General features: G+C 48.9%; 1 protein-coding gene across 2 annotated transcripts in view; it reads left to right on the top strand.

The window, feature by feature from the left end:
- STK24 (serine/threonine kinase 24) overlaps nt 1-14527 on the top strand; it is a 129817-nt gene that overhangs the window by 100545 nt on the left and 14745 nt on the right. For both annotated transcript variants that reach the window (NM_001266859.1, XM_015121341.3), the window contains 3 exon segments: nt 3500-3608; nt 3881-4038; nt 13471-13656. In NM_001266859.1, the coding sequence (NP_001253788.1) occupies nt 3500-3608; nt 3881-4038; nt 13471-13656 (453 nt within the window).

The raw sequence follows: 14527 nt of genomic DNA, 5'->3' as shown, positions 1-14527 counted from the left end.
AGAAGGTTCCTTCCTACAAGGAAAACAGTGCAGATCGGGGAGCTGGAGTGAGGATGAGCCACAGAGGGCCTGAGACCAGGAGGTTTTCGCTGGTTAAAAGATCAGCTAGCGTTGCCAGAGAATCCGAGGGACAACCTTGGAATCTAATTACAAAGGGACTGTGCTGCATAAACCAGTCACTTAGGCAGAGGTGTTTGACAGACTTAAAAAATGAGTCCACAACATGGGTTTTAAGAAATGAGATGGCATATTCATTAATGTTTAGGCCAAGCTGCCATCCTACTAGCTCTAACACATTGTCTCACAAAAGGTAGAAATTCATTTCTCCCCTGCACGTGGGGCCAGTGGCTCTGACCCACACTGTCACGGTCTGTGCTGGTGGGTGGCTCCACCATCTGGAGCCCCAGGCTTCCCTTGGTCTTCAGCCATTGTCCTCTCTCGCTGCCAGTGCTTCAGGGCCAAGACCAAGCAGGGGCACGGGGCACGTTTGCTCCTGTCTGTCCCGCTGGCAAGGTCTTAGTTGTGTGACCACAGGCTGCTGCTTAGAGTCTGGGAAATGTGGTCTCTTGTCGTGGCTGTGTGCCCAGCTGATAGTCCCTATTACAGAGCTTCGAAGCAGGGGAGGACAGACACGGGGAGGGGAAGTTACAAGTCACCCAGCGGTGGAATGTAGTCTAGGGTTTTTTCCTGGGTCCTATTTGAAGAGTCTGCAAGTGCCTGAATGATGGAGAGCATGGTCACGATGGTGAACGCCAGCCGATGACTTGGAGAGCTTGGCCTGGTCCGAGCTGCTTAGGAGGCACTCTGGGGTAGACAACAGCTAAATACCCTTTATCGTGGATTTTGATGCAGGAAGGATTTCTCCCCAAATAAAGGAGAGTTTTATCTCTTTTTCTCCTCTTCCTCCTCTTTCCCCATGGGCATATGAGTCAATGTTGGATGGTGTTCAGGGCAGATTTAAAGGGCAGAACCATGCAGATAGTCATCACAGAGCCGCCCTTAATTATCCAGGGGAGGATTTTCCATGAGTGTTCCTCACCTCTTCTTCTTAGCGCCCTTTGGGGATGACAGCCAGCCGCTCTGCCATTGCTTTCGGGAGACTTGGTAATGGAAGGGAGGGTGGTTAAGTCCAGGTCTAGCCAGAGGTTATTGATTGTTGGCTTGGGCATAGACTTGGTGAAGAAGGAGATGGGAGATGGGAGATGGGAGATGGGACCCAACTCTAGTGTGACTTTTGGTTTGTTTTTTTTTTGGTTTTTTGTTTTTTTTTGAGATGGAATCTTGGTCTGTCGCCCTGGCTGGAGTGCAATGGTGTGATCTTGGCTCATTGCAACCTCCGCCTCCTGGGTTCAAGCGATTGTCCTGCCTGATCCTCCCAAGTAGCTGGGATTACAAGCATGTGCCACCAAGCCCGGCTAATTTTTCTGTATTTTTAGTAGAGATGGGGTTTCACCATGTTGGCTAGGCTAGTCTCGAACTCCCCACCTCAGGTGATCCACCCTCCTCGGCCTCCCAAAGTGCTGGGATTACAGGCGTGAGCCAGCGCTCCTGGCCTCTCACATGACTTTGATCTTTGGTCGAGTGGATTCTCCTGCACTTCAGGGTTGGGAACAAAAGCAAACACTCCTACGTCTTACCCTCCTCCCCACGTTCCACCCAGGTGATGAGAAGAGTCTGTGTTCCTCATTTTGAAAATCAATATTTCTATATTCTATGAACACCGAAAAATAGATGTGGAGAAAACAGACTTACCACAAGGCAGGGTTTTCCAGATGGTGTTCTTTAGAAGAGTAGTTTCGATATGCATTTCTTGTAAAAAAGACTTTTGGTCAGTTAACTGGGAAAAACTATGTTCTGGGGAGCAGAGTCTGTGCCATAATGTCTTAGTCTGAGGTAACTTTTGGACAATATCTTAATTGGAATTTGGGACAGTTCCTGGCAGGCGATGGACACGGGCATTTTGACCTTCTCCGAGCATATGCGTGAGGTCAAATTCAAAGCGACAAGTGCATTCTCTGCGCCTGGGTCCTGAGTGGAGAAGGCCGGGGTGGCTGGATTCCAGCTGGGTCTACTGCCAGGCAGGCCAGAGTCGCATCGAGGCCAGTGTGTGGGGAGAGGCCACCTCTGAGAGTGGCCCTGACCCTGGGATTGCTGTGTAGACCGGGGCGGGCCTGCAAGCCAAGGCAGCACAGCTCACCCATGAGCCGGAAAGCAGCGCCAGGTGTGAGTCAGGCTGTGGTTTCGGTGACAAGGGCTGTCTTGGTTGCCCCCATCCTGCGCCCCACAAGCCCTTCCGGATGTTGAACAGGATGTCCCGGTGAAGGAGCTGAGATATGCAAGGGGGACTATCGGGGTCTGTCCCTGATAGTCTGAGTCTGTCCCTGCACGCCTCAGTCAGACGCTTCCCGCAGAGGAGCACCCTAGTTTTCATCCCCTTTGGCTTAAAGCACATAACTTATCTTTTTAAAACTAAGTGAAAGGCCCCAGATTGTGTCTTCCCGTTGGCTAAAATGTGTGGGTGTGGGCTTTGAAGACATTCACTGTCACGCCTGAAAACCAAGAATGGGGGACCATGATTCGGAGGAACCTGCCTGTATTGACATCTGCCCTCTGTCCGGCTCCGTTTCTGTGGTTCCGGGGAGCGTCGGTGGCTTTGCTGCTGTCGTCCGTGGAATTACTGTTTTTGACTGACTGCCCCACTCTGCAGGGGGCGGGGGCGGGGCTTCCCATCTGGTTTGAAGTGAGCCTGTTACCCTGGTTTTCCTTTCCTTTTAAATGGAGATGTGGATACCTGACATTTCTTCCTTTTGTCTTGTACAGTTGTGGATATAAAGGAGTCAGTAGGAACAATTAGTTTGAGTTTCTGAGAATAAAAGCTTACAGAGGTAATTATTACCTCAGGGATAATATAATAATTATTTTTATTATATAATATCGATTATATAACAAATCCCAAACTATTAGGATTTAAGCTGTTTCAGCTGCATTCCCCCAAGTTGGGGAGCTTTAACTGCGGATTTAAAAAATTTCTAGTACAAGGTTATCCTCAGAGGCGCCGGGCTCCTAGGCCTTTGTTCCTAGGTGTTTTTGGATCCCAGGGGTGAGCCTTCTGATAAGGGAACCACATATGTTGGGACAGATCCTGGCTGCTCTGTGAGTCTCTGGCTGTTTGTTTCCTGGAGTGAAATCCCCAGCCTGTGCCCCGCCCGTGCCATGGCCGGTGGGGCGTCCTGTGGTCAGCTGCAGGCGCAGGCGGGGCCGCGGGCTTCCTCATTGGCTCCGCTTTGCTTCGTTCAGCAAAGCCGTTTTCTTGGGCTCTTTGTTTTTTAAGTGTCTGTCAGTGGACTGTAATTGTTAGGGCAAAATCCTGTGTTTTAAGTGAAGAAGATTTCAGGTTTTAATTACCCTTGTCCATTAACATGGATAGTGTTTCTGTTTTATCTCAAACTGTTCATAAGATAATCATTTAAGTAACTTTAAGAATTTTTTCTCTTCTTAGTTAGAACCTGGCCCGTTAGATGAAACCCAGATCGCTACTATATTAAGAGAAATACTGAAAGGACTTGATTATCTCCATTCGGAGAAGAAAATCCACAGAGACATTAAAGGTAAGAGGACGTCTGTTTTCATTCCTTTGAAATACCGAAGGCGGTGGTGGGGTTGCACTGAAGCCTTCTCAAGGGAAGGTGCTGGCACCCATTTGTCCTGCACGTTTGCCTTGCCTGGGCTGGGCTGGCTTTGAGGGGGTCTGACAAAAAGTGTAGCCCCCAGTGCCTGTTCTCACTGGGCTCAACACCTAGCCGGGGAGAAGACGCGCTTGTGGCAGTGCATGGAGTTGTAAGTCCCCGCCGCTCAGGGCCCCCTTGGCTTGCTTTTGCAGCGGCCAACGTCCTGCTGTCTGAGCACGGGGAGGTGAAGCTGGCGGACTTTGGCGTGGCCGGCCAGCTGACGGACACCCAGATCAAAAGGAACACTTTCGTGGGCACCCCATTCTGGATGGCACCCGAGGTCATCAAACAGTCGGCCTACGACTCGAAGGTGAGGGGAAGGTGAGGGTGGCGCTGTGCCTCACGGGGCCTGGAGGGCTCCCGCCTTTTGTTCTTTAGCCTGGTAGCTTTTGTAAGTTGGACCGAAGCTGGTACCTTGAGGTAGGTCATAAAGGTAATTCTTCAACCTTAGTTACAGTTTTCTCCTGTCTGCTGCTGTATCATTTAATATCCTTTGCTGATCCAGCCCACCATGATCGAAGTTTTGAGCTTCAGACCATGTGCGTTTGGTGGCGGTGGGGACACAGGACGCAGCGGGTTCAGAACGGGGTGGGAGGAAGAGAAGGGCCGCGGTGGTGAGGGGTGGAGGCGTGTGCGGCTGCAGAGGGCCTCCACCTGCTGTCTGGGCACAGCTGGGGGTTGAAGTGCAAGTGCATGGAATCTGCAGCCTTGAAGGGGCCTGTAGAGAAAGGGGCTCCCATAAGAGAAAGGGAGGGAGTCCACGGAAGTGTGAGAATGGAGGAAGAACAGTGCTTTGAGTGACTGCTGCAGGGTCTTCTTATTATTTTTAGTTCTCAGGATTCTCGTTCCCAGCCTGTCCTTGTCAACATGAGATGAGACCCTAACCCTTTCTTCCCACTGTTTTTACTTGTCCTGTGTTATGCGCTCCTAGTTTTTCTCATACTCTTTTTCTCTGTTGCCCTCCACTTTTGTGAACTCTGTTAGATGGGACAAAAAATCCCGGGACTTTGCCTCCTGGGGCTCTGGTTTAACTTCAGTTCCCACAGTCTGCTCTTCTCTGGACCCTGTACGCAGTTAAGAGGCCACATGATCCACGGAGAATTGGCTTTCCTGGACCCCAACTTTCTGAGCAAACATATGCTTAGACACACATACAGGCCGAACCTTGCTGCTGCTTTTAAATAGAAATCTTCCCAGTACCCGGTAGACTTCCCACCTTGTTAAACATGGTACAGGAAGCACCAGGTGACTTTCCCTGCAGCCCCAGGGTCACCGTTGCAAGCTATAGACTGTTAGAAAGTGTCCAGGTTGTAGCTCAAGTTGCAGGTGTGCCTGGTTCCACCATGGGAGGAGTGAGCCCATCTCACCGCTGTGTGGTAGTGGTGGCCACAAGTTTTCTGAGCACTATGATGGCCTTGACAGCCATTGGCTGGTGAGTGACTAGTGGGTTCCCCCCCACCCCACCCCCCCACGCAGCAGACCTGGCTGGTCTAGGGTGTGTGCCCTGCCTGGGAGTGTCTCTACCCCACATGGGAGGGATGCTGCTTTGGCTGCTTCTCATCTCTAGCTACCTTGGCTGTCGGCCCTTTTCCTGGGGTCATGTAATTTTAGGACTCAACTAGGAACTTATATGTTTAGTCCATTCTCTTTATTTTAAGCTGAGGCCCATTTATCAAAGTTGATCTGTGTAGATTTTGGTAAGGCTCAGACTGGAACCCATGTTTCTTAACTCATTGGATAACACCACCTTGATTATTCTCTTCTCGTTCTTTCTAGTAAATTAGCTGTGACTGAGGACTCTGATCTTAGATTTCCCTCCCTCCCTCTTTTCCTCTCTCCCTCCCTCCCTCCCTCTTTTCCTCCCTCCCTCTTTTCCTCCCTCCGTCCCTCCCTCCCTCTTTTCCTCTCTCCCTCCCTCCCTCCCTCTTTTCCTCTCTCCCTCCCTCCCTCTTTTCCTCTCTCCCTCCCTCCCTCCCTCTTTTCCTCTCTCCCTCCCTCCCTCTTTTCCTCTCTCCCTCCCTCCCTCTTTTCCTCTCTCCCTCCTTTCCTCCCTCCTTTCCTCTCCTTTCCTCCATCCCTCTTTTTCTCTCTCCTTTCCTCCCTCCCTCCCTCCCTCCTTTCCTCCCTTCCTCCCTCTCCCTCCTTCCTTCCTCTCCCTTCTTCCTTCCTCCCCTTCCTTCCTTCTCTCTCTCTTTTTCATTATTGTATTTATTTCATATTCTTTCATTTAACCCATTCTGTGTAGGCACATTTTTCTGGATTTCAGTAATACTGGAGTAGACAAGAACAAAAGTCTCTTCTCCTATATATCTTAAATTCATATGCAGGAGACTGACAGTAAACAGGAAGAATTAACAGCACTTTAGGAGCAAGCGTGCTGTGTTGTAGTCACCATTTTCAGGGAGTTACCTGCCTTAGGTGAGAAATATCCCTAGAGAGTGGCGGGGCAGGAGGTGTGGGCACCTCAGTGTGGTGTGGGCAACTCAGCGTGCATTTCAGGGTGGGGCCCTGGTGAGATGGCGTTCTAGTTGAGATGCAAGCTGAGAGTTGTTTAAAAGAGTTTTGAAAGAATCAGTGCACAGCTCTAATTGGTGTTTTTAAAGAAAACTCCAGAATAAATATAACAGAAGAATGTTTAAAGTTTAAAGATTTAAAACTTATCTGAGGTTAAGAATGATGTGAACCCATAAGTCAAAGAGAGGTTGCCTGGTATCAAGCAAAATGAATGAATAGAGATTATTACATGTGTCAGAATCTTTTCCAGAGGAAAAAAGGTGTATTACAAACAAAAAATTAAGTGCCTTCAAAGGAAGAAGATCAAGCTGGTGCCATTCATCACGAATTCGTACTGAGCAACTGCACTGTGAATACAACTGTGAACAAGACAGCACGCTCCCTCCTCTCCTGAAGTAGAAGAGACAACCAGTAAGCAGTTTCAGATCGTGCACAGTGCCATGAAGAAAGGAGACGGGGCCATGTGGAGATCTTCCGTTTTTGGTTCCACCATCAATCACTGCTCACATGAGAACCTTTATTCAAGAGCTGTCCTGTCTGCCTGAGCCGTCCCCACCACCTTCCTCGAAGGGCAGGGCCTCCCTGGGCGTTTGCTGGAGGCAGTGTGAGGACATCACAGCTTGGCTGCCTTCTTCCCCGAGCTCTTTCAACATCAGGAGGCTCTGGCCAGGTGTGGTGGCTCACAAGTGCCTGTAATCCCAGCACTTTGGGAAGCTGAGGATGGGAGTTTGAGACCAGCCTGGCTAACATGGTGAAACCCCGTTTCTACTAAAAATACTAAAATTAGCCAGGCGTGGTGGCATATGCCTGTAGTCTCAGCTACTCGGGAGGCTGAGACAGGACAATCGCTTGAACCCAGGAGGCAGAGGTTGCAGTGAGCCCAGATCGTGCCACTGCAGTCCAGCCTGAACGACAGAGCAAGAGCCTGTCTCAAGAAAAAGAAAAAGACCCGGCCGGATGCGGTGGCTCAAGCCTGTAATCCCAGCACTTTGGGAGGCCGAGATGGGCGGATCACGAGGTCAGGAGATCGAGACCATCCTGGCTAACACGGTGAAACCCCGTCTCTACTAAAAAATACAAAAAACTGACCGGGCGAGGTGGCAGGCGTCTGTAGTCGCAGCTACTCGGGAGGCTGAGACAGGAGAATGGCGTAAACCTGGGAGGCGGAGCTTGCAGTGAGCTGAGATCCGGCCACAGCACTCCAGCCTGGGTGACAGAGCGAGACTCCGTCTCAAAAAAAAAAAAAAAACCATCAGGAGGCTCTGATCTGACCAGTAGGTGTTATAGTGTTGGGGGTGGATTAGAGTATGGTCTCCCTCTTCTGGGGAGTGCACACTTGGTTGGGAAGGAGATAGTATGAGAAAATATGTCACATTTTTGGTCTGTTTTTACCTTTACTGTGACTTGTGTCAGAAGTTATTTCACTTGCTTGGATCCTCCCCAACAACTCTGAACTGGAAATCATGAGCAGACTCTTAGGTTGATGTGGAATTGACTTTCCAGGTTTGTTGACCCGGGAGGCGTGTGGTGAGGGCCGATGAGGGTCACATCTGTGTCCAAGTCTCAAAAGTTATCAGAGGTGGGGTTTCACGCTGGGGCCTTAGGGCTGAGATTTCCTTCGTTTCCCACTGGGTATGGCTCTGGACTGGCAGCTCTTGTTGCAAGCAGGGCCTGATAAGGGTGCTCTTCCAGGCCACCCCATGTGTGTCCCTCTAGTGGTTGACTTGCCTGCTGGGCAGCCAGTGCTCTTTGGGGTACACTGGTGGCTGCTCTGGTCTCACAGCTCACTCAGCTGCTTCCCAGCTTTCCCTCCATTCTCTCTTACATGACTCGTAGACATTTCCCCTCCTAGACTACACTGCACGTAAGGAAAGACCTTCCAGCCATTGGGGACAGGGTTCGGTATGGTAGTTACGAAGGCCACACCTAGGTTCACAAGCTGATTGTCAAAGGAAGGGTGGGTTGGGAGAAGTGATGAACTTCACCTGCCTCACTAGCTTCTTCATCTCACTGAACTAAAGGGAATACAAACCTCTGTTTCTTGTATATGTTTAGATCCTGTTTGGAGCCTTTTTGAGCATTGTCACCTCTGGCACTACCTGTGCCCTGTTGTCTGGGCTGCTCAGGTGTTGCTGAATGTGTTTGCATACAAAGGGCATCTTATGTCAATCCCAGTTCTTAACCTAAGCATGATATTACGAAGTCCTGATTGTCCATATGTTGTAAGAACCTTCATTACTAATGTTTTAAGGTGATTTGAGGAAGTTTGGTTTGTTTGAAGGAGTCCCCATCCTTTGGAGATGGTGCCAAGGGACATAACTCTGCTCACTGCAAAGAAGCCTCTGGTTTCAACACTAGAGAAAGGTCTTGGACTGAAGAACTCTCATCTCCCTTTTTCCTTGTAAGATTATTATGATGGTATGTCAGTGAATGGATGGCACTTGGTTTGCAGTGTAACCATGGTGAAAAGTGGAAACTGGTGATGCATTGATGGAAAAAAATAGCATTGTTGAAGATGGGTGAAGGCGTGGTCGGATGAGCCGATGCGCTGCGAGAACCCAGGCAGCCAGCCTGTCTACCGCACTGCACACCAGCCCTTCCTGTCACTGGATGCTGAGCCCATGGCCTCCCTGCTTCTTCCTGCGGATCAGGAATTGCCCACAGGCCTGGCTGGGAGGAGGAGCCCTGAGGGCCCGGGAAGAGTGTGGATCAGGAGACAGCAGGCTTTATTTTCGCATGTAGTAATGTTGGGCCACTTTGGTCAACCACGTGTTACTCTTAATGGTCATAGATATCACGTATGCCTGTAGATGCCAGTTACGGGTGTGTTCCTAAAGATTGCATCTGCTTCAGTAATAAGCTTATATCAAATCAGATTGTGTTTTGATTAGTTACAGCTGTGACTTAGGGTTATCTGTGATTTTCTTCTTGATTGTAGAGTTGATTGGTTTCTTCTAGAATTATTTTATCTATATAATTTAAACAATATCGCTTAGATTGTACCTTGAGACGTGTAGCCAGCGTACTTTCTTTGACACAATATTGTGAAGATGTAGGATGCTGTTGCATAGAGCCCTGCCTCTCTTGATGTGGAGGAGAGTCCCAGAGAACTCAGGGTGCTCACTCAGGAGTGCGCCCCAGGAGAAGATTTGTTCGCAGTTAATATGTGCATTTGCAGCTTTTGACTGGAGCTTATATTAGAAACCACTGTTTGTTTTCTCTGTCAGCAGTGTCTTAATGTCTCATTTCATATCTTTCCCAAATGGCCCCACACGGGTCTCTCCTTCCACCTCATTTTAATTGCTTTGGAAGGTGACTGCCTGTTCCCCACATAACGTTTACTTTAAAACTCAGACATGGGCTGGGCACAGTGGCTCACGCCTGTAATCCCAGCACTTTGGGAGGCCCTGGTGGGAGGATAGCTTGAGGCCAGGAGTTCAACACCAAGCTGGGCCATAAAGCAAGACCTCCCCCCACCCCACCTGCGACTCCTGCCTCTACAAGAAATTTAAAAATTAGCTGGGCATGGTGGTGTGCCCTGTAGTCCCAGCTATCTAGGAGGCTGAGGTGGGAGGATGGCTTGAGCCAAGGAGGTCAAGGCTCCAGCCTGGGTGACAGATGAGTCCCCCTCCCACCCCCCAAAAAACCCTCAGACACAAGTTCTTCATGTGCTGTGGTTTTTCCTGGAAGCCGGGATAGACAGACTCAGTTAGACGTGAGTGTCTCCGTCAGCACACTGTAGGACACGTCGCGCTTCATTAAGTTAACGTGCGCGAGCAGCTTAACCGTTCTTCTGAGGGTGAACGTAAGTAATGCTGCTGTTGAAGATTTTGGGCAGCATATACCATTTTCCAAATTTAAAATGTAGTGTAGATGCCTAAAAGTCGAAGTAATTGGTTTTAACAAGTTTGGATATTTTTGTGGCTTTCGATTTGTATGCCAAATTGCTTGCCATTGATTCAAGTGCCAGTCCAGGTTTCCAAATTAGTCATAGTTAGATGTCTGGCGGGAGAGCCAGCAGGCAGGAAGACCATGTGGGAGCCCCCTACAGAAGTCCTGGGGAGAAGAGATCGCTTTAGACTAATCCAAAGTTAGGAGGGGTGGAGGGGACACAGGGTGCTGAGAGCCCAGGAACCATATACCCTGGGTTGCGACTGGATTTAGGAGGATCCAAAGAGGGGATCCTAAGGAGCTGGGTGACCCTCGTGCCCCTGGCATGGCTGCCTGGGAGGATGCCCCCCACCCCGCGTTTTTTTTCTTTTGATACAGAGTCTCGCTCTGTCACCCAGACTAACGATCTTGCTCCCTGCAACTTCGTCCTCCCAGGTTCAAATGATTCTCCTGCCTCAGCCTCCCGAGTAGCTGGGACTACAGGTGTGGGCCATGGCGCCCAGCCAGTTTTTGTATTTTTAGTAGAGATGGGGTTTCGCCATGTTGGCCGGGCTGGTCTCGAACTCTGCCTGCCTTGGGCTCCCAAAGTGGTGGGATTACAGGCGTGAGCCACTGTGCCCGGCCCGCATGTTTGTTCTTGATGGTGCGGTACTGGCTGCCTTCCTTGGAAGCCGGGAGGGTGATATGTGGGTTGTGTTCAGATAGGGCTGGCAGAGGTTTTCTCAGTGAACTTCCCCGTGGTACACAGTGGCGTGCAGAAGCAGGCGTTCGCTCCTCGGTGCTGGCTGCTGCCTGCTTATTGTCTGCCCCTGAACCTGAAAGCAAGTCCTTGGGCCTGAGTGAAATCAAGGCAAGTGCATCACCGACGTAGTCAGCAGAGACCGGCCTCTGCCGAGGCCTGCCTGCCAGTCACCGAGTACATTTAGCTAGTGGAGAGATGCTTGGAGATCTGGAGGTGCATCCGTCAGAGATCATGTTCTGTAGCACAGTAGAGTGACCGTAGTTAATAATTTACTGTGTTTCAAATTAGCCAGAAGAGAAGATTCGGAATAACCCAACACAAAGGAATGATCTGTGTTTGAGGTGAGAGGTATCCCAGCTACCCAGATTTGATTGTTACACACTGTATACTTATACCAGAATATCACATGTACTGCCAAAATTATGTGCCCTTAAAAATGAGAAGGCTCTGGGTCTGTATGGCCAGGAGACAGCATGCTTTGAAAATAGCAGTAGCGGTTAACGAAATCTGAGAGGCCTGGGGGAAGCCGACAGATGTGGAATCACACAAACTTGAGAGCCACCTGTTGGTGTGGAAGAACCGCTGCTGCACGAGAGTCACGATAGCCACCTCTGTTCTTGCCTTTCCCCTCCTCCATCCTCCCTCCTTGTGTCTGCTCACTCCTGTCCTCCTGCCGCTGCCACAGTTCTGGGTGCTCACCCACCCTGTGCTCCCGTGCACCTGCTTCCCCTCTCTTAGGGGCAAGAGACTGGGATCAGTTGCATTTCTGCTGATTTTTAAGATAACGCAATGCAAAATAAAGCAAAGAGTCCAAGCTGTAGAGGGAAGGAAATTAGTATTACTTCTAACATCAGCTCTCCTGGGCTGACCCCTTCAGCATAAGATTTAGTAGAAAGAATTTAGAATAAGACTTGCTGGCAGCTTTTCATCTTCACTGAGAATAAGGAAATAGAATATGCTGTAGGCATCATTCCCATGGACCGCTGGGCTCGGGGGCTTCCAGTAGGGATTTCTGGTACTCACTAAGGCTGCAGGAACATGGTAAGTGTGTCCTCTGGATAGTTACAGCGCCCTGCAGCCACCACAACGATGCTTCAGCCTGTGCATTTCCTTGCTATAGAGTGAGTATGAGAGATGTGTTCGATTCTCACTGAAGTTCTTGGAATAATGATGGATTACATGCACAGTGAGAACAGCAGGAAAGCTGTGCCAGACTCAGGTGTGTTCTCTACGTCCCCAAGTTGTCTTTTGCCAGCCCGTATAGGACTATATCCTGCCTCATTGTTGGCTTCTGTCCTGTTTGGGGATTGGTATCACCCGCTGTCGAAGTCTCATGAGCTGCCAAGTTCCTCTTAAGACTGCCTGGCCCTTCTCATTGACATGACATGTTCCAGGAATTCATTCCTTTGCCTAACCGCTTGGTTGTGCCACAGGCCTGTGCTGGGCAGAAGGAGGTGGGGCAGCTGGACCTGAGATGTCCTGGTGGGGGCCACGTGGCTTCTGCAGATGTCTCCTCTAGGACATTTGGCAGAAAATGCAGGCACTAGAGAGACACGGTAAATGACACCAGGAAGAAACCACCAGACAAATTGCGAATTTGGGACCTGTTTCTTCTTTAAGTTGATGCCACTGGGGAGACTGGGGAGAGGACTGTTCTAGGTTGGAAGAGCCTTAGCGACCTGACAAAGTACCCCGGGGACTTTGGATCCTGATTCAGATAAACTGTTTTTGAACAGCTGAGAACATTTAATTATTCATGACATTAAGGAATTCGTGCTAATTTCAGGCACTGATAGGTAGTAAAAAAAACAAACAACAACAAAAAACGTATATTAGCACACTGAAGTACTCGGGGGGAAATGTCATGACAACTGATTGATTTTAAAATATACTCTGGGAACACATGGACAAAGCCTGTATGGCAAAATGTTAATAACCACTAAATTCATGCAATAGGTAGATGAGGATGCATTATATTAATATTTCTCAGTTCTTTGTATGTTTGAACATTTTCATAATAAACTTTTAAGTTCTGGGCCCCTTGTAAGGCACCTTGTATGGCCACCTCCTCCTCCTCTTCCACCCTCATTCTACAGACGAGGGAAACAAGGCTCAGAGGTTAGCTCTTTCATCTAACGTCACAGGACTTTGTAGAACTGGCATTTCAACCCGGGTCTCTTGAGACCAAGGTACCCACTTTCGACCTCACAGCTGTGCCCTGAGTTCTAAGCACTGCTGGAGGGGGTGACTCACGAGCGTACACCCACCCCTGACTCCTCTCTGCTCACCTCTCTTACCCGCCTGCTGGCTCCCGGGACTCCACGGGGAATGCCGAACGCATCCAGCAGGAGGCGTAGTAGGAGTGAATTGATAAGCCATCTCCATGTAGAGGCAGAAAACATTTGGCATATTACAGTTTCTAATGTTGTTGTCTCTTTTGAAATTATAGTGAGAGCTTATGTTTTTAAATATCAGTTAAAAATGCCTTTTTCAAAACCTCGGAAGTATTGAGACGTGTTACCATTTTCCCCCTAAATACTGTGTATTGGAATTGATTCCTGCTTGGTGTTTGTAAAGATGCTTTTCTTGTTGCAGGCAGACATCTGGTCCCTGGGCATAACAGCTATTGAACTTGCAAGAGGGGAACCACCTCATTCCGAGCTGCACCCCATGAAAGTTTTATTCCTCATTCCAAAGAACAACCCACCGACGTTGGAAGGAAACTACAGTAAACCCCTCAAGGAGTTTGTGGAGGCCTGTTTGAATAAGGAGCCGAGCTTTGTAAGTTCCCAGGGATCATCACATACCTCCTCATATGTGGCTTGACTCGGCTGAGATACATCCTGTTGGGATTGCTTTAATCACTTTTCAGCTGTCTTCCTGGTATTCATTTTTCTTTTCCTAAATAAGTATGATTGACTTCTTTGGTTTGCAAATACATTTTAATTTTTAAGTATTAAAAATCTCCTTCTTTTAGATTTCCACCATCTCATACTTCATTGAATCTGAAGAATATTCTCCCTAATATTAAATGTGGAATCATAAATGTTTAATATTTATAGAGGATCAGGCCGTAAACTGTTACACTGTTTTTAGTAATGGCAGAGGTTAGCTGGAAACAAATGGCTAAATATGTCTTTAAAGTAAATGTTTTCACTTTCCAGGTGGAGTGTGTTAGGAAACAAAAGATTAGGAAATATAACCAAGCCACCCTCTGCTTCCCCTGCCCCTCCCCCTTCCTACCTACTTTCTCTTTTTAGGTTTAATAGACGCTGGCAGAGCCGTACAGCAGTAACGACTGTGTGGCTTTGCCTCGTTTTCTGTCTGAATTAGGACGTTTCTTTGAAAGGGGTGGGGGTGTGTGTGTGTGTGTGTGTGTGTGTGTGTGTGTGTGTGTGTTGGTGTTAGCACGTGTGTGTGTGTGTTGGTGTTAGTACGTGTGTGTGTGTGTGGTGTTAGCACGTGTGTGTGTGTGTGTGTTGGTGTTAGCACGTGTGTGTGTGTGTGTGTTGGTGTTAGCACGTGTGTGTGTGTGTGTGTGTTGGTGTTAGCACGTGTGTGTGTGTGTGTGTGTTGGTGTTAGCACCATATGTCCTTGTTTTGTTTCGGAGTTTTCCAGCAGAGTTAGCTGAAGGCCAAACTGAGCCCCCCT

The sequence above is a fragment of the Macaca mulatta genome, chromosome 17 (genome assembly GCF_049350105.2).
Source record: "Macaca mulatta isolate MMU2019108-1 chromosome 17, T2T-MMU8v2.0, whole genome shotgun sequence".
In the NCBI taxonomy this organism is placed as follows: Eukaryota; Metazoa; Chordata; class Mammalia; order Primates; family Cercopithecidae; genus Macaca; species Macaca mulatta.
Note: the sequence above shows the minus strand (reverse complement) of the source record. Positions and strands in the feature narration are given on the sequence as shown.